Consider the following 25283-nt stretch of genomic DNA (forward strand, 5'->3'; position numbering starts at 1 on the left):
AGATTTTCCAGACTGACTCACTCAGCTCCTGTACCAGTCTGGAAGGCTAGAAACTGCACTTCCTAGGGGCGGCGCCTGTGGCTCAGTTGGTTAGGCACCGGTCCCATATACCGAGGGTGGCGGGTTCAAACCCGGCCCGGCTGAACTGCAACCAAAAAAAATAGCCGGGCGTTGTGGCAGGCGCCTGTAGTCCCAGCTACTGGGGAGGCTGAGGCAAGACAATCGCTTAAGCCCAGGAGTTGGAGGTTGCTGTGAGCTGTGTGATGCCATGGCACTCTATTGAGGGCCATAAATTGAGACTCTGTCTCAAAAAAAAAAAAAAAAAAGACTTCAAAGAAACTGCACTTCCCAGACCCCTTTGCAGGTTGGACTAGGCTCCACTAAGCCAGACAGTGAAAGAGAGGTAGTAGCCACAGAGAGGTGGTGGCCACAGGTGAGAGAATCTACAGAGGACACAGTGGTGGATGTGCTGGGTTCTTTGGGGCAGCTGTGCCAGTGGACCTGGCATCTTAGGAGCCAAGTGATGGAGGCAGTGGTCCCAATGGAGCAGTAGATGCCTGGCTTCTGGCTGTGGCTGTGCGGTTACTTGAGCTTGACACCTTAATGCCCAGGAATCTGTAAGCACCTTTATGCCCCATATAAGCAAAACCCTAGTTGGAATGATTTCTATAGTCTGCAACTAAGAATACCATAAAAGTATAATACTCCCCCTCTCCACATGGTAGAGCCCCCAAGGGCAGGAACTACATTTTACACTTCTCTGTAGACAACTGTAAACTGCTCCTCCCATAAGTTTATCAATAAAACATGCACAATTCATTGAACTGGGTTCAAGTTCTAACATTCTGATGAATTTTTTATCCTTTCTGTGAATCAGCAGTCTGAAATGGCCGGGGCATGGTGACTCAAATTTGTAGTCCCAGCCTTTCGGGAGGTCCAGGTAAGAGGATCACTTGCGACCAGAGTTTGAGAGCAGCTTGGGTGGGCATCATAGCAATGTGGTTGTGCCACTGCACTCCAGCCTGGGGTGACAGAACAAGACCATGTTTCTTTAAAAAAAAAAACAAAAAACAGAAGAGTCTGAAATGAAGTGGCAAAATGATATAGTTCTCCTCCTATGAAACCTTAAAGCTCAATCATAACAAATTTTTTTCAATTTAATTACTTGAAAGGGTCAGAGGGCTTTTTATGTCATTTTTTTTTTGGAGACAGAGTCTCACTTTGTCGCCCTTGGTAGGGTGCCATGACGTCACAGCTCACAGCAGCTTCCAGCCCTTGGGCTTAGGCGATTCTCCTGCCTCAGCCTCCCGAGCAGCTGGGACTACAGGCGCCCGCCACAACGCCCGGCTATTTTTTTTGTAGCAGTTTAGCTGGGGTCGAGTTTGAACCCTCCACCCTCGGTATACGGGGCCGGCGCCCTCCCCACTGAGCCACAGGCGCTGCCCTGGATAACGTATTTTTTTCAGCAGCCTTGCTATAATATTTTTCACGGTCTTCGTCCTTGAACTTTTAATTTCTTCCAGCTTGTTTTGGCATTATCGCTTACACTGTAGTCATCGTCTTTGAACTCATTTCCTTAGTGTCGCTTAACAGGCGCGGGACTGTCCATCAGGGGGTCCTACTGGCTTTTAGGGTTGTGACACTCCCCGCCAGAGGATGAGGCCACAACGAAGCGCTGGCACAGCCTGTTCGCGTTAGGTTTTGTCATTTTTACAGGTACCTTCTTGTCTCAAATTGCTTTTCACTGTTTCCTTGGGACTTGTTTTCTGCCTTTGCTGCTGTTTGTCCACGGTTCTCCAGAAAAGAAAGATCCGGAAAAGAACAGCACTTTGGAGGCGCGCGACCCGGAAGCTCGGAGGCAGTGTCCGCAGTTTCAGGTTTGCGCCCGGCCGCGCCCGCGCCCCCGGACTACATTTCCCAGGTGCCCCTGCGCGGCAGGGCGGTCCCGGGACCGGCCGCCGGTTGGGACGCGCAGTCTGAGGTACACCGAGGAGTGCAATGGCCGCGTGGGGCGAGTGTCTGGCTGGCTTGCGCGGGGTGCTGCTCGACATCTCGGGCGTGCTGTGCGACTTCGGCCCAGGGGGTGGCACGCCGATCGCCGGCTCCGTGGAAGCAGTGGCGAGGTGAGTGGATCGCCGGTTGGGGCTGTGGGCGCTGGGCTCCGGGTCTCTGTCTGGTGCCGGGGGCGGGGCTCCCGTCCTGGCCCCGCCCCTGCCCCGCCCCATACCTGCGCTGAGTGGCTGTCCTAGCCTGGTGTCAGCCCCGGGTGCTTAGAGACGCGGCCTTTCCCCTACCAGCTGGCCGCAGGGCAGCCTCTTGGTCCGTGTAGCTGCCAAGAGCTTGCGGTGTGGCTGGCCTGAATTTACATAGGCTCTAAATGTACACACCGGATTAACAAGATTTAGTGAGAAAGTGTAAATAGCTTATTACAATTATTTTATATGAAAATTATAATACTTGTAATATACTGCATTCGTTTCAATAAAATATTAAATGGATTCCATCTTTTTCTTTTCTTTTACTTCTTTTACTTTCTAGCTTACTAGAAAACTTTAAATTACATGTGAGGCTTACATTATAATTTTAGGGGACTGCATTGGTTTAGATAATGGAGGGAGCAGGTCTGGCCCAGAAGCCTTGCCCATGGAAGATACTTCCAGGACCATAACTGGACCCGGACTTTGTATAAGGCCTCACTTGGGCATCACTGGTCAGGACTGCATGATGTTGATAGGCAGTTGGGAAGGGCTAATTGCCCAGGGCTTGGCCTCCCAGAGTCACTAGCTGGGAGACTGTGGCTTGATGGCCTCACCTTCCTGGCTCTGTTTACCTACCTGTAGATGGCAGTTAAGTGAGCCTCTTGTTGCTTCTTTAGAGACTCCACCCTACCAGTCTGTGGTCTGTATGTGTGGGAACTGTCCTGCGAAGCAAAGCAGTATGTGTTTGGGGGTCTGGAAACTGGGAAAAGGGAGTCCTGCCTTCAGGAGCACACACGGCCCAGACCTGGGAGACCCTCGGTCCTGCGGTTGGCCTCCATGTTAAGTCTCATTGTTTTTGTTTCTTTTTTCTTTCTTTCTTTTTTTTTTTTGAGACAGAGTCTCACTATGTTGCCCTCGGTAAAGTGCTTTGGCTTCACAGCTAACAGCAACCTCAAACTCTTGGGCTTAAGCTATTCTCTTGCCTTAGCCTCCCAAGTAGCTGGGACTACAGGCGCCCACCACAATGCTCAGCTATTTTGTTGTTGTTATAGTTGTCATTGTTGTTTAGCAGGCCCGGGCTGGGTTCAAACCCGCCAGCCCTGGTGTATGTGGCTGGTGCCCTAACCACTGAGCTACAGGTACCAAGCCTGTTTTTGTTTCTTGTTTGTTTTTAGAGACAAAATCTCCCTCTGTCACCTGGGCTAGAGTGCTGTGGCATCAGCCTAGCTCACCGTATCCTCACACTCCTGGGTTCAAGCAATTCTCCTGCCTCAGCCTCCTGAGTAGCTGGGACTATAGGCACCTGCCACCATACCTGACTAATTTTTCTATTTTTAGTGGAGATGGGGGTCTCACTCTTGCTCAGGCTGGTCTTTTTTTTTTTTGAATTTTTTTTTGGCTGGGGCCGGGTTTGAACCCACCACCTCTGGTATATGGGGCCAGCGCCCTACTCCTTGAGCCACAGGCACCGCCCCTCAGGCTGGTCTTGAACTCCTGAGCTCAAGGGATATTCCCATCTCAGCCTTCCAGAGTGCTAGGATTATAAGTGTGAGTAACTACGTCTGGCTTTTTTTTTTTTTGAGACTGAGTCTCACTCTCTTGACTTGAGTATCAGCCAAACTCACAGCAACCTCAAGCTCCTGGGTTCAAGCCATCCTCCTGCTTCAGCCTCCTAAGTAGCTGAGACTACAGGCATCCACCCCAACACCGAGCTAATTTTTTTTTTTGCAGTTTTTGGCTGGGGCTGGGTTTGAACCCACCACCTCCCGGTATATGGGGCCGGCGCCCTACTCCTTTGAGCCACAGGTGCCACCCACTTGAGCTAATTTTTCTATTTTTTTTTTTTTTTTGAGACAGAGCCTCAAGCTCTTGCCCTGGGTAGAGTGCTGTGGCATCACAGCTCACAGCAACCTCCAACTCCTGGGCTCAAGTGATTCTCCTGCCTCTTCCTCCCAAGTAGCTGGGACTACAGGCACCTGGCCACAATGCCTGGCTATTTTTTTGATTGCAGCCGTTATTATTGTTTGGCGGGCTTGGGCTGGATTCGAACCCGCCAGCTCAGGTGTATGTGGCTGGCATCTTAGCTTCTTGAGCCACAGGCGCCAAGCCAAATTTTTCTATTTTTTTAGTAGAAATGGAATCTTGTACTTGCTTAGGCTGGTCTCAAACTCTTGAGCTCAAGTAGTCCTTCAGCCTTGGCCTCCCAGAGTGCTGGTTTTACAGGTGTAAGCCCTATGCCCAGCCAAGTCCTGGGTGTTTGAGTGGCTTCCTGGACTCTGCCTTATTCTCCATTAACCCCAAACCTTTAGACTAGCTCCATTACAGATGACAGCATTATGTGGTGGCACCTGTGGGAATGGAGCAGAGGGCACTGAGCTCATTTGGGGACACAGGAAGCCAGCACCTCCGTGCTGTGACTTGAGGCAGACAGGGCCTCCTGAGGCTCACGTCTGGAGGGGAGATGGAGGGTAAGCCTGCAGACAGATGAGTAGACCAAGTCACCACAGGTTGGCATAAGCAGTATGAAGGCAGAAGGGTGCTGAGAGAATGTGATGGGGTGAGGAGGCCTGTGCTGGACAGGGGGTCTGCCCAGTTCTGAGGAGAAGCCATTGTGCCAAACCAGAGGCTAGGAGAGTGCCATCTGGGCAGAGGAAGTGCATTCATGGCAGAAGGAACAGCGGCCTCCAGGGCCTGTGAAGAGGGAACTCTTGGCACGTGCAAGGAGCCGAAGGGCCCTGTGTCCCCAGGAAGGAGTCGAGGGGAGTGGATGCACCAGGCAGGGACTTGAGGGCTGCGGAGAGGTGTCCAGACTTTATCCCGAGTGGTAGGAAGTCAGTGAAGACTTTAGGTAGGCATGTCATGTGATCCAGTTTATGTTTTAAAGAAATTTAAATGTCAATACGAAGGATGTAAAGTCTCCATTTTTTTTAATGGCTGAATAGTATTCCATGGTATACATATATAGTGGAAGACATTATTCTTAGTAAAGCATCACAAGAATGGAGAAGCATGAATCCTATGTACTCAATTTTGATATGAGGACAATTAATGACAATTAAGGTTATGGGGGGGAAGCAGAAAAAGGGACGGAGGGAAGGGGGTGGGGCCTTGGTGTGTGTCACACTTTATGGGGGCAAGACATGATTGCAAGAGGGACTTTACCTAACAATTGCAATCAGTGTAACCTGGCTTATTGTACCCTCAATGAATCCCCAACAATAAAAAAAAAAAAAAGAAATGTAAATGTAAAAAGTGAAAACATATGAGTACAAATGAAAACAGAGGGGAGTTCCTTTCAAGTCTTGGATTGAGAGAAGGTCTTTACATCATTGCTCAAAATTTAGAATCAGCAACAGCAAATCAGCAGCCCAATAGGAATATGGACAAAGGACATGAAAGGAAAGATGAGGAACCTGAGAGATGCTTGGCCTTACTTAGATAAGAGAAATGCAAATTAAAACTATACCAAGATACCATTTGTCATCAATTTGAGAAAATTGGCAAAAATCCAAAACTTTGAAAACTTGTTCTCTTGGCGAGTCTGGAAACAGACCCAGCTCTGTGTTGCTTGCTGAAGATACATTTGACGTTATCTAACAGCAGTTCCACTTCTGGGAATCTGTTCTAAATCGTACATGAGAAATGACACAAGTGCACAGTCATTCACAACAGTGCCTTTTGCAATAAGCAAAAGACTGGAAACAGGTCAGGTCCCCATCACTAGGGAGTATGGAGGCCAACTGTCTATAAATGGGAGTACCAGCAGCATGAGAAGGAGGGAGCGCCCCTCTCCACAGTCTACTGCTAGTGGAGACAGCAGGCACACACAGGCTGCATGGTGTGGAAAGGCAGAAATGCAAGTGCTTATTCACACTGTGGTGTTTGCATAAAGATGCTGGAAGGACTCAGACTGCATCAGCTGGTGTCTCTGGTAATAGCTACATTGTATAAATACAACAACAACAATATAATAACAAGCTAAAATACACAACAGTGGGTGGGTTACATAGCTGAGAGAGGCCTACAGGGTTGTTTTTGGTGCTGGTGCATACTTGTGGTCCTTGGAGGTTTATCATTGTGCTGTCCTGGGACCCATAGAACTCTTGGCGTGGTTTCTGAAACCCCCTGAGCTTCCATGCTCCACACCCATCCCACCCTCCACCTGGTCCATCAGGCCCTTCTCAAGTGACCTTTGTGGCACCTCTCCCAGCCCACACGGGGGGTGCCCTTCGGTTCTTACTAACATCATTTGCTCTCTTCAGCTCTTCTGTTGTTCTTCAAGGACAAAGCATCCTCACTCAAACCCAGCCTCCTCCGGTGACCCGTCACACTCAGGGCAGGGAAACCTTGCAGCTCTCTGCCATGTGCCCCTAGGCGCTGTGACAGATGCCTAAGGGGTAGTGAAAACTTCCCATCCATAAAATATTCCTGCTTTTGGAGTTTTCCATGGAGATTTTCTAGAGATAGGGACACTGTTATTGCTCTGTGCGTGCAGGGGACTGTGTGCCTCTTCAGCTGCCACCTTTCACTGTGTGGCCACCTTGATATGCACAGTTTCCTTTGAAGTCCTGGGGAGGGGGGCTCAAAGGAAGCTCCTGGGGTGAGACCAGAGTATGATGGGGCTTAGGGTCCCGAGGGAGCACAGGCCTCATGGCAGCATGGCAGCCCCCCCCGCCCCCATGCCCCGTGCTGTGAGCCTGGGAGGGGCGATTCGCTGTGGCCACTCTTCTCCCTGGATTTTGTGTGGTGACAGGTGTCCTCAGATTTTATTGAGAGACACAGAGCACAGGAGAGTATAAACTGGACTTGTTAAAATAACACTGCTGCAGTAACAGTAGTCACCATTCATTGAGGGTGGCCTGCCCTCTGCGGGGCAGGTACCTACCACCCACCTCGCTTCATGGCAGCCCTAAGGTCGGAGTGCCCATTTCCAGGCAAGGATCAAGGCTTAGAGGGATTCAGGAACTGGCAGAAGGAGAAAAAGTAGCTGAGCCCCCATTAAAAGTGCACTTGCATGTTCATTCTTTCACACCCTCATGATGCTAAGAACACCCTCCTGGGTGTGGCTGCTTTGTGACAGGGCGCAGGAAGATGGCAGCCTCTGTCCTGCTGCTGGACTCTGCAGAAGAGGAGCCCTGTGCCCGAGAGATGGGCAGCCCAGGATGGGATGGGGGAGTGGCCCTGGCCATGCAGTCCTCTTGGTGAGCTGAGTGGCTGGGATCAGAAGACCCTGGGCTAAGAGCGTCCCAGGTGGAGGGACGGAGGCCCAGGCTGGTGCTGCCCTCTCCCCCACCCCAGTTGTAGTGATGGTGCTGGCTGGAAGGGGGGCACTTTTTGCTCTAGGACTTGTGGGTGGGCGTGGCCACAGGCTCGAGACATCTGTGACCAGCTGAGTCCCCCCCAACAACCCCTTTATTGAAGCCCATTCTTGGGCAGATTGGGCTCCCCAAGGGGAGCCATTCAGAAGTTGGGCTCAGCACAGCAGGGGCTACAGAGGCCAGCCTAGGGCCCCAGCCCATAGCCCAGAGGCATCTGCATGTGAAAAGGGGGTGGGCATTTACTGCATCCTGTCCTGGCCACTAAAGCACATCTGCTGGGCCCAGCCCAGGTCCAGCCTGGCCTTTTTGGAGCCGGCGGAAGGAAGGAAGCCTGGCTGGCCCAAGGCAGCCTCATAAAGCAATTCCCACCCACGACCGCCCAATCTCCCTGGTGCTGCTGAGCCAGGGCCACAGCCCTTCCAGTGGCACCTGTCAATCCTCCGTGTGCCCCAGCAGCCTTGGGGACCCTCTTTAAACACAGGTGGCTCCCAGGAAGTCTTGGAGCAGCAAGAGTCCAGCACCAGGCAAACTTTGAAGTCCAACTTATCCTGGGACCCTAGGGTCTCCTCCTCTGTGTTTGGCTGCCCTGCCACCATCTGTCCTAGGGAGACAGGACTCAGGTGCCTGAGAGTAGCAGTAATAATTATAACAACAACAACAACACGGGCCTCATCCCACCCCCAGCACAGGGCATGGCACCTGCCAGAGGGGCACTGGAGGATTTTGCAGGGGCAGGGCCGTTTTGTTTGAGCTTTCCTAACTCAGCCTGGACCTTGGACAAGGGTGTTTGTCGTGTGATGTCATCCGTGGTGCCATTGACAGTGAGGAGGTGAAGCACACTGTCTTCAGAGGTGAGGGAAGGTGAGAGGAGCACGCTGTCCTCATCCCAGCTCTGTTTTCTCTCTGAACTTCCGACTTTTTACATTTCATGAGAAACAGATGGCTTCCTTATGTAAATGTTCCCACCAGAACATGACTATATCGAGTGAAAAGTCTAAGTCCTCTGTCATCAGCCCCACCCAGTCACTTCCCCAGGGTGACAATGGCAGATCCTTCCAGATCTTTCCTTTGGATTTTGCACAGAGGATTTTGAGACATAGCCGCCCCTTCCCTGACTGTTGTTCAGTCCAGTCCTGGGGGCACCCACCTGTCACACTCTCCACTGCCCCTGCCCTCCTCATATCAGACTTGTGTTTTGTGAGTGCACGTCACTGGAGGCCAGAGACCCCTGGTAGGTCCCCAAGCCAGGGGTTTTGAACTCTATATAACCTCAGAGCATTTATCCCCCAAATCAAATTTGGTATAGAACTCTTCTTTTTTTGAGACAGAGTCTCATTATGTCACCCTCGGTAGAGTGCTATGGCATCATAGCTCACAGCAAACTCAAACTCTTGGGCTCAAGCGATCCTCTTGCCTTAGCCTCCCGAGTAGCTGGGACTACAGGTGCCCGCCACAATGCCCTGCTATGGTGTGGAACTCTTAAACATTTAAAAAAAGCAGCTGGATGCGGTGGCCCACACCTGTAGTCCCAGCTATTAGGGAGGCTGAGACAAGCTATTAGGGAGGCTGATACAGGAGGATCGCTGGAGTCAGGAGTTCTGGGCTATCGTGTTCTATGCCAATTGGGTGTCTGCTGTAAGTTTGGCATCAATATGTTGACCTCTGGGGAGGGGGACTAGGTTGCCTAAGGAGGGGTAAACCAGCCCAGGTTAGAAATGGAGCAGGTCAAAACTCCCATGCTGATCAGTAGTGGGATTGTGCCTCTGAATAGCCACTGCACTCTAGGCTGGGCAACATAGCAAGATCCTGTCTCTAAAAAAAAAAAAAAGAAGAAGAAGAAAAAGTAATTTTTTAAACAGATAAAAGAACGTCTGAATAGTTTTATGTTTTCTGTATTTAAATTTATGATGTTATTTTGAGGTCATTCAATGAAATGATGACAACGTCTTGGTAACTACATGGGAGTCTGGGGTGGTGGACCACACGACACTAGCATTTGTGATTTTGCACGTGTGCCTGCGCAAGGTGCTGTCTGCAGGGGTGGGATGGATACATCAGGCTCGTACAGACTGCAGACTGTACACAGCTGAGAAGTAGTGAGTTAGCTCTGCTCAACGTTGACGTCAGTTTATGTGACATGGATGTTATATATACTAAGTGAATAATGTATATAAAGTTCCATTTTTGTTAAGAAAAAGAAAGGAAACATGACCACACCATTGTAGCTGTGTTGGAATGATAACACTTCACAGACTTGTATTGCGTGGAAACAAAGTGAGGAACACTGGCTGTGGGAGGCTCAGCCATGGCATTGCTGTCCATAGTGAGAGCTGATTCTCAGTTTCTGATCTCAGCCTTGGTGGGCAGGGGTCACCCTGTGAAAGTTGAGGGCAGCTGGTAGGGATTCTAGGACAGATGCTGCCTCTGGGAGGAAGCCCTTGACCAGTGGGGAGGTGAGTGGGCACAAGTCACTCTTGAAGTTTATAAAATGGAGCTGTGACTGTGCCCCCGGCATGCCAACGACACACAGAGATAAGGATTGGCAAAGCAGTGCCCGTGCCTGTCCCGCTGCAGTGTGCTGGCTGATCTCCTGTGCCCTGGGCACAGGCAGTTGCTGCCCAGCTTGTAGAGGAGGAGCCTAATGTTTGGACAGGTGACAGGCTTGCTCAAAGACACTTCTTGAGGGGAAGGAGTAGAGGCTGGTGCCCCTGCCAGGGCAGGTGCCACCTCTTACCTGTCACAGAGCTTTTCCTATCACCTAAAAAGTGAGAGTACATGTCTGTAGTTCCAGCTACTTGGGAGGCTGAGGCTGGAGGATGGCTTGGACCCAGGAGTGCAAAGCCAGCCCGGGCAGCATAGCAAGACCTCATCTCAAAAAAAAAAAAAAAAAAAAAAGTGGGAGGTATCAGCTGTGGTGGGTGAGAGCCTGGGCTTCCAGTCCCAGCTCTGCCCCATCGTTTCTCTGTGGTCTCAAGCAAGTTCCTTAGCATTTATGTGCCTCAGTTTCTTACCTGTAGTATCTGTGTCACAGGGAGTGAGAATTAAGTAAGATACTTTCTCTTGAACCCATATTTTACTTATACCACATATAGGAGCTAAAGGAGCATTTTGTTTGAAGGGTCAGATAATTTTGAAGAGGGGGTTGCTTTGCAAATAAGCAGCCTTTTAGTTGTCGAGCCACCACCTTGCTTTAAAACAGAAGCATTGGCTCAGAGCCTGTAGCATGGTGGTTAAGGCACCAGCCACATATACAGAGGGTGGCAGGTTCAAACCCAGCCTGAGCCAGCTAAAACAGAAGCATTCATGAGTCCAGGCTCTGCCCCTCCAAGCAGCAGTCCCTATCTGGAAATGGGACTATGAACCCCCTTCTCAGCTTGCCGCCAGGATTCAGTATGAACAGGTGAGTAGGCCGTTCTCCTGTTAGCTAGCACTGGGGCTCCCTCTGTCCTGGATTCCCCGCAGGGTCCCCACCTGGCTGCTCCTGTGAAACTCTGCCTGCCTTGAGGGCTGCGATGCCCCAGTACCCACACTGGGTTTTCATTGTCACTGCTGCAGTCATCACCACTTACTGAGTATTTGAAATGTGGCAGGTGCTTCCCATATGTTTGTTTTTTAATATGGTCATCACATAGTGGCCCGTCCAGTAGCTGCTGTTAGTGCCTCACTTTACAGATGAGGAAACTGAGGTTGGAGAGGGCAGGTGGCAGGCTCCAGTCACACAGGAAGGACGTGTGTCTGCTTCCTAAGCCAAGCTCCCACCTTACTTTGGAATACCTGGCCTCTGTTCCTGCAGTGCAGGGCACTGGACAAGCTGTCAAGATGCTCAGGAGCCACTGGCTGCTGGCTGAGCCTTTCAGGCTGGGAAGTGACAGAAAGGACCTAGATTCCCCGTGGCATACCCCAGGGCACATCACGTTCCACTGGGCCTCAGCCTCCCCTTCTGTGAAATTAGCCACTTAGGTTGGATGACCTCCAGGGTCGCCTGTGGCTTGCAGATTCCTGGGCCCTTGATCCTAGACTGTGTTTACTCATTTCTGTTACGTCTGTGAGCTCAGCGTATCCCTGTGATCTGGGCCCAGTGGCTGCGGCACATCAGAGAGGGAACACCTGCGTGGGTGTTCTGTGGGCGGGTGAGGAGGGTGTAGGCCTGGGAAGGTCCAGCATGTTTTGTAAGGCCCTGGCTGGGGTCCTGCCTGTGTCTGCTTGACCTCATCGCCATTCTCCTGAGGTCACTGGCAGGCTGGCCTGGACTAAGAGGCCCCGCCAGGGGCCAGCCACTGCGTCACTGTGTCTCTTTTCTCCGTACTGATTTTGGACTCTGACGACAAGGATGTGAACCACTGCCCACATAGCATCTGGCACAGATTAGGGAGAGCCCCATGGTTAGGGGACAGCCAGTCCCCAGCCTGTGGGTCAGCAGGAAAGAGGAGGACGTGGCAGTGGGCCCAGCTAGAGCTAGTGGTGATAACCCATTCTGACAGGGCTCCTTGCCCAGAGTCTACTTGGCTCCTGCCTGGCAGCCCCAGAGAGGCAGAAGGCCACCATTACTCCATTCATGGCTGGAGCTTAAAGACCCCCAGAGTTTGGCTGTGGAAACCCAGATGTCAAGGGCAGGTGCGATGCCCAGCTAGGAAGCCAGACCCCTATTCCCCTGGGGACAGAAGCCTTCCTGTTGCTGCTCCTGCCACTGTGTCCAGGCTGGAGCACTTCAGGGTACACAGGAGCTGGGCCCGGCCCATCCCACTTCAGTGTGACTGTCCCTGGGTGTATGTGAATGACTATTTTTCTACCAAAAAAATAACTCTGTTCTGCTCCTGGGGTGCCCATTTAACCTTCTATTTTTAAAAATTGGATTCTGTCAGGAAATGAGCACCTTGCAGGTCTCAGTTCTCCAAATGTGTCTTCATTCTCCTTTGCCTTCTGAAAGGGAAGCATCTGCAGATCTGAGCCAGACAGTGACGGGACTTTCATTGAGAATCTCTTGGCGCCTCCAGGGCTGCTGTGGCCTCAGGCGGTCTCTGCTGTGGCCTCAGGCGGGCTCTGCTGCCTACTTTTCCTTCACAGCAACCTCCAGATGCTGAGTGTCCCCTGGGACGATGTCCCTGCCCTGGCTGTTTCAGCAGCATTAGGAACCCTCATCCCACACTGGCTGAACTCTGTTGTGGCCCCAAGAGGCAAGGCCAGGCTGAGGGTCAGGGAGTCTGGACCCTGGTGGGGGAATGCCCCTCCCTGCCCACCTCCACTTCCCCTTTCCCTAGCCCATCCAATCTGGAATCGGGTCATTTAGGTGCTTCTCTCAGCAGAGCATCCTCCTGCTCCATGCTGGTATTGTGCCAGATACATTTTGGGTAGACATTTAGAGAGCATCCCGGGGACGCAGCACAGGAGAGTGCCAGTCATATTCTGCCTGTCTCAGGCCCCTGTGAGCCTCCGAGCTGCTGTTTCCCAAAATCAAGCTTCACTTTGTGAACCAGGCAGCATGTCCAGTGAACCGCCACCGGGAGCCCTTTGATGACACTGCTCCAGGGTCCCCTGTGGCCCTGCTCAGCAGTTCCCTGTAGCCCTCTGAGCACCTGGTGGGCCCCTCTTGTATCCATGACCCTGGGCCTGGGTGCTGCCCACCCAGAGCCCCACAGCCCAACCTAGAAGACACCAAGGTGATACCCATGTTGACAAAGCAGGGCTCTGGTCACTCGGGATGTGGCTGGTCATGCACCAGAATGCCCCCAGGTGCTACCCTCAGCTCAGCTGCTCTTGGGCACCAGGCAGGGTGCTGACAGAACATAGCCCAACCCTCTGAGAGCCCTGGGCTGGCGGAGGAGGCAGAAGGAAGGTGGTCGTGAGCAGAGCGAGCAGCAGGGAGGGCTGTGCACACCTAGTGTGGGGCTTGGGCTCTGCCTGGGTTGGAAGGGAGGTGAACCCTTGTAGGATGACTAAGATTTGGCTGTAGGGGAGGGTGAATGCAAAGCTCAGGGGGATAAGAGGGCCTCTGGTCTGGGCCAGGCAAAGGTGACAAATTCCACTGCCTGGAGGGGAGGGGAGACCCCGCTGGGGGGTCTTATGGTGCTAGTGCCTGGCAGCCTCCTGCCTCCTGCCCGCCTCCCTTCCCAGCCCCTCCAAGGGAAGCCCGTAGCCCTCTCCAGCTTCCAGGCCTTTGATGAGCTGCAGAGGGTAGGCTGCTGAGCTATCCCAAGGTCACTCAGGATGTCCAATAATTGTCCTAACACTTTACCTGCTATGGAACAATAATGCGAGGGTTTTCATTATTTTCGGGTGAGTGCTCCTGGCAGATGCCGACAGCCAGCAGATGTGTAAAGTCCGAGGTGATTTGTAAGGGACCAGCTCATCTGGTGCACGGTAATTGCACCGGGCGACGTTGTCACTCAGAGGCTCGTCCTGGCCTGCCGGGAGGTGGTGAAGGTCAGTGCAGAAATCTAGTTGGGCCCCGGAAGTGGGAGTGTACCCCCACTCTCAGGGTTCCTGGGGCAGGGGCCACATGCTGAGGCAGGCTGTGGTCTCAGAGTGGCTGTCCAGCAGCAGGGCCCTGCAGAAGCCCTTTTCCCTGGGGGTCTTGGTGCTGGGGATCCAGGCGGTCCACCTCGGAGCTGGCCTGCTCCCTGCTGAAATCCCTCTTGGCAGGGCTCTTGACAGCTCTCTGCAAGGTGTGCCTGGGTCCTGGAGCCTTGCAGACTTGGGCCTTCCTGACCTGGAATTCTAGTGATCTGGGGCTCCCAGATCCTCGCCCTGCCGAGAGAAGGCTAGGATTTGGTTTCTTGGCTGTCCCAGTGGGCTTGGGCTGCCATAACAAGACCCACATTGGGGCTTCCACAAGAGGCATTTGTTTTCCACAGTTCTGGAGGCTGCGGGCCTGAGAGCAGGGCTCAGTGTGGCTGAGTTCTGGGGAGGCCTCCCTCCCTGGCATGGAAGCAGCTTTCTTTCCAGGTGTTCACATGACCTCCTCATGGTGCAGGCATGAAAGGGGAGGAGGGAGAGAGCGAGTGAGCTCTGGTGTCCCTTCTGAGGGCACTAATCCTATTATATCAGGGCTTCACCCTTCATTTACCTCGATTAATACAGTCACATCGAGGGCTAGGGAATTTGTGGGGACGCAATTCCGTCTGTATCATTGGCCATTGCACCCTGTTGTCGTTAGCCCACCTCACACTTTCTGTCACCCAGGTGCACATGCAGCCCTCCCAGCTGCAGTCTTCATTCATTTGCCCTCCAGCAAGATGCCCAGGAGCCCAGCTAGGCCTGTTTCTGGGGCTGCTGGCCCTTGGCCAAGGCATAGTGTCTTTACCCAAGGTGGGAGTTGTGTGACCTTGGGTAGTTCTCAGCCTCCCTGAGCCTCTGTTTTCTACCTCTGGAGCAGGGATGATGGTTCCTGCCTTGCAGGCTCGTTCACTCTGTCCACACATACCTAGTGAGGGACACCTGTGAGCCAGGCAGCTGGCCCCGGGGAGGTGTGTGAGGGACAACAAACACCTTGGGTCTGAGGACGGAATCAGATGGTGCTGACTAAGGCACTGTGCTCACGCAGAGCAAGGCTAAATATAATGTTGCATTAATATTTTACCATTTTGATGATAATTGTGGAATACTTTTATTCTTTTCAATGATTTAAAATAAGAAAGAGATGATCTGGGACCGGTCCTGGGCATCTGTGGTGGCACATGAAACGCAGGCTTCGTCTGGAGGCTCCAACGGGGCAGAACCCAAAGGACTTGCCCAACCGTCTCCCACTGGATTTTTCGGGGTCAGATTTTCTCTGACTGGAACCTTCTCTCTTGGAGGGTCTCAGAGCCAGAGCTACTTCCCCAGGGAGGCCTCCCCCACCAGCCTCCCCCACCTGGTCACCCTGTGTCTCTTCACCCCGCTAGTGTCCTGCGTTGCCCCTCTCCTTTCCCTGACTTTGTGGGGTTTCCCGTTTGGTGCCTGCCTCTCACCCACCACTCTTTCTTTCTTGGTTTTATAAGTATATGTTTTGGATGCACGTCTGCTGGTATTTCAAATGAGACCAAAGTGAGTTCTGTGATTTACTTATTTTTCACTCTCATCTGAAGTTGTGTTTGGAATAACAGATGTGAGGCACTGTCATCTCACTGTCACACCAATTGTTCACTGTTCTGAGAAGGTCACATCATCATTCATTAGCAATAATTAGTCCCCAGGGACCCCTGCTCTTCTTCACTCAACTGCTCCATTAACTGGGGTGTGAATCCCACCTTCCAGGCACCAATCAATGAAGATCTAGCCATAGTGTACAAGGTGATGCTATTAGTTACAATATATTAACTGCCTAATTTAAAAATAAAAAAGCTATCTTTATGAAGGGCAATTAAGCACTAAGTATAATTGATAATGCATAAACCTCTGATTAGGAAAGACAAATAATAAGAAAGAAATGAATCACCTGGGCTATTGAAGAAGACATTGTCAGCCTCACTGTCAGTGCCTTGTCAGTGGATCTGCTGAACTGCACCTGTCAGCTGGGAGGGCTGGGAAGGCCCAGAGGCTCTTCCCGACATGGGAAGGCGTGTTTTTACCACTGAAGCCTGTCTGTTTCTGTTGGGGCTTGTAAGGGGTCTGCAGGCTCAGGCACACCCTCGGGGAAGTAGCAGATGAGGTCGTTTAGACTTTTCCATTAGTCAGTCATCCAGCAAACATTTAATCGAGGGCCTGGTGTACTGAGCCCTGGGGGAAGCCCTGGCAATGCCGTGGAGAACTGAACAGACCTCAAGGGACAACCCCCGAACTTGTGGCACATGGGCCGGTGAGAAAAGCAATAAACAAATGGATACATCAGGTGATTTGAGATACTGGCTAGTGTCATAAAGAAAAACTGTGAGACACAGACAGGGCAGGGGCATTGGCACCCAGGATGGTGGGAGGAGGGGACATTGGCCTGAGACCTGCCACCTTCCTAGTTGCTGTCACCACACAGGGCCAAATCTGGAGTCCTCCCTGTACTTCAAAGTGGGGCAGGGGGCCTGGCTCACCCCTGCCTCGCCCTGGTCCTGCTAGCCAGCCTTCTCTTCCAGCCCACCTTCCATATTCCTCAAGCTGCTGCTTCTCTCTGCCCGAGAGGACCAGTCTTGTACACGCCTGCCCCGCTGCAATGGAGGCCTGTTCTTCCTGCCATCTCCTTGTCCAGCCCGCAGGTCTCCAGTGGACCTGGATCTTCCAGGAAGTCCTCTCTAAGACCCCAAACTGGGTTGTGACCGTCCCCCTCCGTGGGATAGCTCTGGGAACACAGTTCCTAAGTAGAAATCAGCCCGTCTTCACACTCCTTTCTTGCCCACCGGAACAAGAAAGACCCTTGGAGGGTCTCAGAGCCAGAGCTACTTCCCCAGGGAGGCCTCCCCCACCAGCCTCCCCCACGTGGTCGCCCTGTGTCTCTTCACCCCGCTAGTGCCCCTCTCCTTTCCCTGACTTTGTGGGGTTTCCCGTTTGGTGCCTGCCTCTCATCACCCGTCTGACTGCGGCCTGGAGGACAGGGGCCTTGCCATGCTCACGACTGCATTCATGCCCTCCCCAAGCCAGGCACTTAGTAGGTGCTCAGTAGTAATCTGTAGAAGGGGAACGCTCTTTCACTTGGGGCCTGCTTGGGCATCTGCTTTGTAGTTTTGTGTTCCGAGCACTTGCCACAGTGCAGCTGGGATGAGGCAGGTCTCCCCAAGGTCAGGTGGGAAGAAACTTGGTGCTGCTGACAACCCGTAACATCGCAGGACCATGTCGCCTCTGTGCTGCGTTTGGATATCACAGTGTCTCGTCTGCTCATCCCGGAATAGTTCATGTCCCTGATGACTTTGGCAGACCTTTCTTCATGGACAGCGATGAGGTGACAGACCTAGGCTGTGTCCCTGTGCTTTGCAGTTTTTGGAAAATATGGATCCAGAGTTAATGCAGCATGGACATGTGGGTCCAGATGCAAAGTGGAAATTGGACACTGCGGGGAGAGACAGAGAAATAGCTCCAGTGGTGCAGGCCAAGAAGGATGGTTGGTAGAGGGGAGGCACTGAGTGGCTCTTGGAGGGTGGATACAATTGCCACAAATGGAGGAGGTGGAGATGCTTCCCAGGTAGAAGGAGAGGCATAGACAGAGAAGGTCAGGTGGGGAGGTTTGGGGCTCTCAGGTCTGTCAAGTCCAGTGAGGATGGAAAGGAGGGTGTGGGATCACAGCATGGGATCCCCTGAGGAGGGGTCTTCTTCAGCTCAGAACTGCTGGCATGAACACACCTGGGGTCAGTTAGGGCCCCTCAGAACTCACTGTGACCTGGCCTGCTCTGGGGCCTTCCGGGTTGCCCTGGAGTATCCGTTCCTAGCTTCTTCCCCAGATGCCGGCTGTCCATGTGCTGACAACTCCCTCGTGTCACATCCCCACAGACTGAAGCGGTCGCACCTGAAGGTGAGATTCTGTACCAACGAGTCACAGAAATCCCGGGGAGAGCTAGTGAGGCTGCTTCAGCAGCTAGGATTTGACATCTCTGAGGATGAGGTGACCTCCCCAGCCCCGGCCACCTGCCAGGTGCTGAAGGAGCGAGGCCTGCGGCCACACCTGCTCATCCATGAAGGTAGGCCTGCTGGGCTGGGAGAGCTCCTTCTCCAGGGTAGGGTTTGGGGAGGGGACTGGGTCACCCGCTGGGAAGGACACATCTCCTGCTATCAGCGCTCATGGGGGGGGGGGGGGAGGCATTGGCAGCAGAAGCCTCATGGGACTTCCTGCTAGGGACTGGGGACAAATTAGGATCCAGTCCCATCCATCCCCTGGCCTCACACAAGAGGGTTAATAAAGCAGGTTCCAGATGGCTCCTAGGAGGAAAACCCTAAGCTGGCTTTCCTTGATCTAGTATGGACCAAGGGGCCAGGGAATTGTCAAGGGGGGGAGTTCTAGCTCCTTTTGAGAGAGGGAATATGAATGAGAATCTGGAGGTCCATGGCTTTCACAAGTCTGTAGCCTCCAATTATATATTTGTGAAAACCAGCCCTGCTTTTTGGAGCAGTTTGCAAATGACATGTGAGAACAAGGTTTGCATCCTGATTTTAGTCTGAATGCAAGAAAAGAGCCCCTTTGACCCTCAGTGAGGAGGTTTTTTTTGAGAAGAAAGCAGAAGGAGCATTATCTGGTGCCTTCTGAATGTTTAGAAAGGAGAGACCTGAGCAGCGTGTCAGGATTCAGGACTGACCTCTCTGTCAGTCCCTTGAGCCTTCTTCCTTCCTCTGCACTTGGTATTTTTATTTTTACAAACCACCGGGTAGAGGCAAGCATGCTTTTTTCCTTCCCGGGACAAGAGGTGGGGGGCGTTCTCTGGAAGGCCCAAGTGTTCAATTCACAGCCCTGGCGCCAGTTGAGGGCGACATGCCCAGTCTTTAGAAATCATGTTTCTCAAAATCCTTTCTCTATAATCTAGGATTCCTGCCAATGTCTTTAGAACATGGTCTTCAAAGAAAGTGGACTTAAGAAAGAAATTCTCTCCTCCCCAGCTCGCAGAAAAGGGTTGCTAGACCTGGGAGTGGGCTAGAAGAAGCAGGCGGGAGAGGGAAGCCAGCACTTGCCTGGAAGGCGGCATCAGTCAGGGAGTCAGACAAGCAGATGGCAAAGCCTGGGAGGGCTGGAGGGGGAGGTAGGTGCCTTCCCTCCGCTATAATCCTGCACCTGTGTTTTCAGCAAATGTTCCTGTGTCTTCAGACTTGGAATTTTTTTTCAACGTTATTGTTGATGGATTCCACCCCACCCCAGCATTTTATTTTGAAAATTTCCAAGGATACAGCACAACTCAAAGAATTTTTACTTGGGATATTTTTATACTCATCACCTAAATTGTCAATGACACTTTGTGATTTTCTTCACTCAGTATCCATCCATCCCTTCATCCATCTATCCCTGTTGTTTTTTGCATATATTTCAAAGTAAATTGCAGATACCGGTATACTTCTCTAAATGCTTCAGCATGTTCTTAACTAGAGTTTAAGATTTGTTTATAGTTTTTCCTGTTGTTGTAAAATTTACATGGAATGGAATGCACAGACCTCAAGTGTACTTTTGCCACGTTTTGACCAATGCACACACCTGTGGAGCCCGGCCCCCATCAGATCTCTGTCAGTATCACTGATCATTCCCTGGTGCCCTTCCTAGTCAGGCCCACTGGGAAACCCTTAAAGCAACTGTTACTTTGATTTTTTCCATTATAAATAAGTTTGCCTATTCTGGACTTTTATATAAGTAGAATGAACAGTATATCACTGTGCTGGGAGCCCCCAGTGCTACCACCCCCAGGCTCAGCGACTCACTAGGAAGGACTCACAGGACTCAGCATGATTGTTACAGTTACAATTAATAACAGTGACAGAGTAGGGTTAAACTCAGCACAGGGAGGAGACGCAGGGAGCAGAGGCCAGGAGGAACCAGGTATGAGTTTCCAGTTGTCCCTGGTACTGGACTTGGACTGAGCCATACCTGATTCTCCCAGAAATGCTGTGACAACACACAGGAACCAGGGAAGTTCAGTGAAGCCTCCGTGTCCAGGGTCTCATTAAGCGTCCTTAAGCGTAGGTCAGGTAGCCAGGCAGCTCCTGTGTAACCGACCTTAGCTACTCGTTCCCCAGCCCCTCCCCCAGAGTTCAAACTGAGACAGTGTGGCCCAAGGCTGCAAGCATACAAAAATAGCTGTTTTCCATGAATCACACTGTTAGCATGAACTATCTGGTCAAATTGATGCATTTGGCCTAAGGCCTCAGGCATTCAAAACCCCACTTCTCAAGCAGGATATTGCCAGGGCTCAGAGGTTATCTCTCAGGAGGAGTGGAAGGCCAGTCCTGAAGATGGGCCTTTGGAATGTGCAGGGTTTGAGCAACCCAGGCTGGCTGAATTAACTCTTTCTTTCACAGTAGTCTTCCCCCGACACAGTGTTGTTGAGACTCACCCTTGCTGTTGCATGTATCAGTGGTTTTTTCATTTTTATTACAGAGTAGTACTCCACTGAGTGGACATGCCACGGTTCATTCATTCATTCATAGGTTGAAACATCTCTGGGTTGTTTCCAATATCAGGTTATTATGAATAAATCTGCTGTGAACATTCCTGTAGAAGCCTTTTGGGTAAATACCCGGACTGGGATTGGTGGCTCATAGGGTCATGTATATTTAGTTTTATAAAACACTGTGAGACGTTTTTCCAGAGGAATTCTACTGCTCTCCACCGTCTTTATCTGTTACAGCTGTTCAGCATCCTCACCAGCCCTTGGTGTTACCAGTCTTTTTAATTCTCCCCATTCTGGTGGACGTGAAGTGGTATCTCATCACGGTTACTTCCCTTTTTTTAATCCATGAAAGTCGGCATCTAATACTAAGGAGCACGAGAGCAATGTTCCTTCTACGAACTGATAACACAAAACCAAAGACTCTGTCCTTGCCACGTTTCCTATTTTAATTTAAAACGGGGGAACGGGACAAAGAAAGAGAAGGCAGCAGAGACTTTCCTAAGGGAGCTAGAGAACTAGGCTGGTGGGGTTGGGTTCTCCTCTTTTTCAGGACATATGAAGGAGGTTTTACCTGAAATATGTTGATGGCTCTTACAGTTTGGGACCAGCAGTATCGACCCTCCAAGGGTCGTAAGCAGCCTCACTTCATCCTGCTGCGGAGAGTCTGTGTCCTCTGTGCAGATTTCCTTTCTCATTGCAAAGCTGTGGGTTTCCTGCCTGCAGTCTTAAACTGGGGCTAAGGCTGGTGTTGGGATAGAGGGTCCTGGGAGTTGGTCCGTCTTTCACAGATAAGCTCTCTAACTGTGGGGAGCTGGAATCCCCTCATCTGTAAAATGGGAATAGTACCTGTTCCTTGTCCACTTCTCATGGCAGCTGTGAGGATTGGAAAGAAAGTGGAAGAGCAAACTTGATGAAGGGAAAGTGTCCCTGGTGGGAGTTGGGAGGTAGGCCATGTCGTGCCGGGGCTTGTTTACGCACTCTCTCATTGTCTTTCCAGGAGTCCGCTCAGAATTTGATGAGATCGACACGTCCAACCCAAACTGTGTTGTAATCGCCGATGCCGGAGAAGGCTTTTCTTATCAAAACATGAACAAAGCCTTTCAGGTGCTCATGGAACTGGAAAATCCTGTGCTCATATCCCTGGGAAAAGGGTAAGTGGATTCCAGGAGAGTCGCTGCTTATGGCTCTGTCTGGTGCTTTGTGACTCTCTGTGACTTAGGGAATCAAGAGAGAAGGAGGCCAGGAATGGCAGGAAGTGGGTGTGGAGGGGACACAGGTGCCTCCCTCTGTCTCTTTTTCTTGTTTTTTCTCTTCGTTTCTTCCCTCCTCTCCTTTAATGATTTTTTTTGTTTGTTTGTTTTCTTTTTTTTGAGACAGAGTCTCACTTTATCACTCCTGGTAGAGTGCTGGGGCATCACAGCTCACAGCAACCTCAGAGTCTAGGGATCAAGTGATTCTCTTGTCTCAGCCTCCCAAGTAGCTGGGACTAGAGGTGCCCACCACAACACCCGGCTATTTTCAGAGATGGGGGTCTCACTCTTGCTCAGGCTGGTCTCAAATCTGCGAGCTCAGGCAATCCACCTGCCTCTGCCTCCCCGAGTGCTACAATTAGAGGCATGAGCCACCATGCCCAGCCTCTTTTATCATTTCTTTAGGAAGTCAGAATCCAGCTTCCATGTGGCCCTTGGGCTAGAAGCCAGTATGGGTCTGGGATGTCACTATAGATGGAGACCCCATGGGAGGTCTCAGAGGCCAAGGGTTGATTATCTCAAGTTTGGAGCAAAGAAGGAGAAGGTGAGTTTGCACAAGATACAGCACAGGATGTTGAAGAATGGTCCCAAGGGACACGCAAGTAGTGAAAATTAGGCTTGAGGGCCTCTGGTCTGGGTGCTACACATCTGTGGCTGCAGAACGCAGGCTCTGGAAAGTGGTGCTTGTGCGACCAACAGTTTCATCTGGGCCTCTAACACGTGCCTCATCCTTTTCTTTAAAGCAGGGGTCCTCAAACTGCAGCCCGCGGGCCACTTGAGGCGGTGTGATTGTATTTGTTCCCGTTTTGGTTTTTTACTTCAAAATAAGATACGTACAGTGTGCATAGGAATTTGTTCATAATTTTTTTTTTTTAAACTATAGTCTGGCCCTCCAGTGGTCTGAGGGACAGTGAACTAGCCCCCTGTTTAAAAAGTTTGAGGACGCCTGCTTTAAAGAAATAGTGTTGGTTATTTTCCTTAACATCTTTTCTTAACCACCAGATATCATATGCTCATTGACAAATACATTCGAAAATACAAATGAGCAAAAAAAAAAAAAAAGTATTTTCAGTGCTACACAAGTACTGCACAACTGTCAACATTTTGGTATATGTCCTTCCAAATGGTTTCCTGTGCAAATAGATCATTACAGGTGGATGTATTCACAGCATCAGTAATAAACTTGACCTTGTCTTGTTGCCTGTTTTTTATTGTTCACCAAACACTATTTGTGAATGGCTTCCCGTGCGATCAGTGCATATCTCTGTGGCACAGTTATCCCGCAGTGTGGGTGTCCTGTAATTGTTTAAATCCGATCTCTATTGGTGGACATTTGGGAGGTTTCTGATTTTCTGCCATAGAAAGCTGTAATGAGCATCTTTGTTCATTTCAGGTGACGTCCTCTGAGACACTTCTAGAGTGAGCATTTTGAGGTTCTTGATGCAAATTGCCAAGTTGCTTTCCTGAAAGTTATGCAGACTGATTCTGTCATCCACAGAAGCAGCACTAGAATTTTAGAATTACAGGCTCTTAAAGTTGCAAGGACACTGTGGAGTCCCTCTCTCAGTTTCTTATGCAATGCAGGAATTCTGACGCCATTGCTCAGGAAGTATTTTCCTGCTTTTGATGACTGCCTCTGTTTGCTGAATGGGGCCAGCTGATTGAACAGACACAGGAAGGACTTTTGATTTATCCACTGGGCATTGCTAAGCACTTTATATACTCCATTTTGTTTAATTGTGACCCCAAGCTTGTGAGCTGTAGGCAGGGTCATTACCGTTTTTCAAGTGGGGGTGTGGAAACTCTGGGACATAAGTAAGCTGTTGTCCCCCAGCCGGTGAGTGCTGGCAGGACCAGGAATGCCATGTGGCTCGGATGGCCCCAGGGCCTGGGCTTGTCACCACTAAGCAACATTCTAGTACACATGATTAACTCATTCAAGTCTTATTTTTTCAGCCTGTGTTTTAAAATTAGGAGATTTCACATAAAATACCCAGATTTTTTGGATTCTCTTAAGGAATCAGAACGTTTGACAATATTGCCCTGCCTTCCTCGCATACACAGCACCTCAGTGGGAGCTACTGTCTCCTTAGTTACAGGTCACCACAGACCCCACCAGTCCCTACTCCAAGTTTCAGAATCAGCTGCCATTTACCACATGCCATTTGTTTTCTCATAGTACAGAAATAGTTCTTCATGCTATGCCTCTATCAAAAAGGCAAGTAAAAGATGTTTTAAGAAAGAAAGGAGAGTATGTACTTTTTTAGGAACTAAAATTTCTAGTATATTTATGAAACAAATAAAATATGTCCTTAGGGTTTTCCAGAGAAACAAGAACCTACGGGATGGGGAGAGAGAGAAAGAGAGAGAGAGGGAGAGAAAGAGAGAGAGATAGAGAGATTGTCGAGACTTGGTAAGTCCAAAAGCTGCAGGGTGGGGCAGGCAGACTGCAGACTCGGGAAGAGCTGCCGTTGAAACCCAAGGCTTTCTGCTGTGGACTTCTTCTTGCTTAGGGAAGATCAGACTTTGTTCTTTGAAAACCTTCAACTGCTTGGAGGAGGCCCACCCACAGTGTGGACTTATAGTCCACTGATTTAAATGTTAATCTCATCCAAGAAACACTTTTGTAGAAACATCCAAAATGATGTTTGAGCACTTATCTTGTGCTGTTCCGATTATAGGTAATAGTCAATGTAAGAATGTTGCTGAGGCTCGGCACCTGTAGTACAGTGGTTAGAGCGCTGGCCACATACACCAGGGCTGGTGGGTTTGAATCTTGCCTGAGCCTGCTAAACAACAATGGCAACTACAACAAAAAAATAGCTGAGCATTGTGGCAGGTGCCTGTAAGCCCCAGCTACTTGGGAGGTAAGGCAAGAGAATCGCTTAAGCCCAAGAGTTAGAGGTTGCTGTGAGCAGTGACGCCACGGCACTCTACCGAGGGCAACATGGTGAGACTTCTGTCTCAAAAAAGAGAGAATGTTGTTGAAAAATTTAAAAAATGGAATTAGTTGCTTCCAGCTTTGTAACCCTGCCGCAAGTTCAATGGTTAGGCAAGGGTTTGTTTAAAAAGAAAAGATTAGTGGGGTCTCTAGCTGATGGGGGTTCTGTGTGTTTAGAAACCAGAGAAAGGAACTGACAGCTTTTGGGGTAGATTACAGCTTCCCAAACAGCCCAAGAACCTGTGAAGAGCTGCTGTCACCCTACTGTCATCGGCTGGAGGTTGCCGCTGGTGATGGTTTGTCTTCCCCCAGAACAGGGTGCAGGCTGAGCGGTGCCAGCCTATGAGGCTGGAGTGGCAGGCAGAGACGCCAGGGCAGAATGTCCTCGTGTAAATAGAGTGATTTACATTTGGCATCTGTTTGGACCCAAGAGTGGGAATTGCCTTTGTAATTTCTTCTGTCATGCCGCCCTCAGAAAATTAAGCTGTTTACGTGACAGACTATGGAAGGTTAATGGCTCTTCTGGGAAAGGTCAAGTGGTCATTTTGAAGGGAAGCTGTGCCGAATAATCGGAAACGGCAGAAGAATAAAGCATA

General features: G+C 50.7%; 1 protein-coding gene across 2 annotated transcripts in view; it reads left to right on the forward strand.

Moving 5' to 3' along the window:
- The first annotated feature begins 285 nt into the window (after positions 1–285).
- The window catches only part of LHPP (phospholysine phosphohistidine inorganic pyrophosphate phosphatase), a 127297-nt gene continuing 102299 nt past the window's right edge, over positions 286–25283 (forward strand). The window contains exons 1-3 of one of the 2 annotated variants that reach the window (XM_053584156.1): positions 286–2123; positions 17903–18090; positions 21494–21647. In XM_053584156.1, coding sequence (XP_053440131.1) covers positions 1999–2123; positions 17903–18090; positions 21494–21647 — 467 coding nt within the window. In that variant the 5' untranslated portion in view covers positions 286–1998. The remainder of the gene's footprint in view (positions 2124–17902; positions 18091–21493; positions 21648–25283) is intronic. The other variant, XM_053584155.1, reaches the window with a different exon arrangement.

Source organism: Nycticebus coucang, chromosome 3 (genome assembly GCF_027406575.1).
Source record: "Nycticebus coucang isolate mNycCou1 chromosome 3, mNycCou1.pri, whole genome shotgun sequence".
NCBI classification, from domain to species: domain Eukaryota; kingdom Metazoa; phylum Chordata; class Mammalia; order Primates; family Lorisidae; genus Nycticebus; species Nycticebus coucang.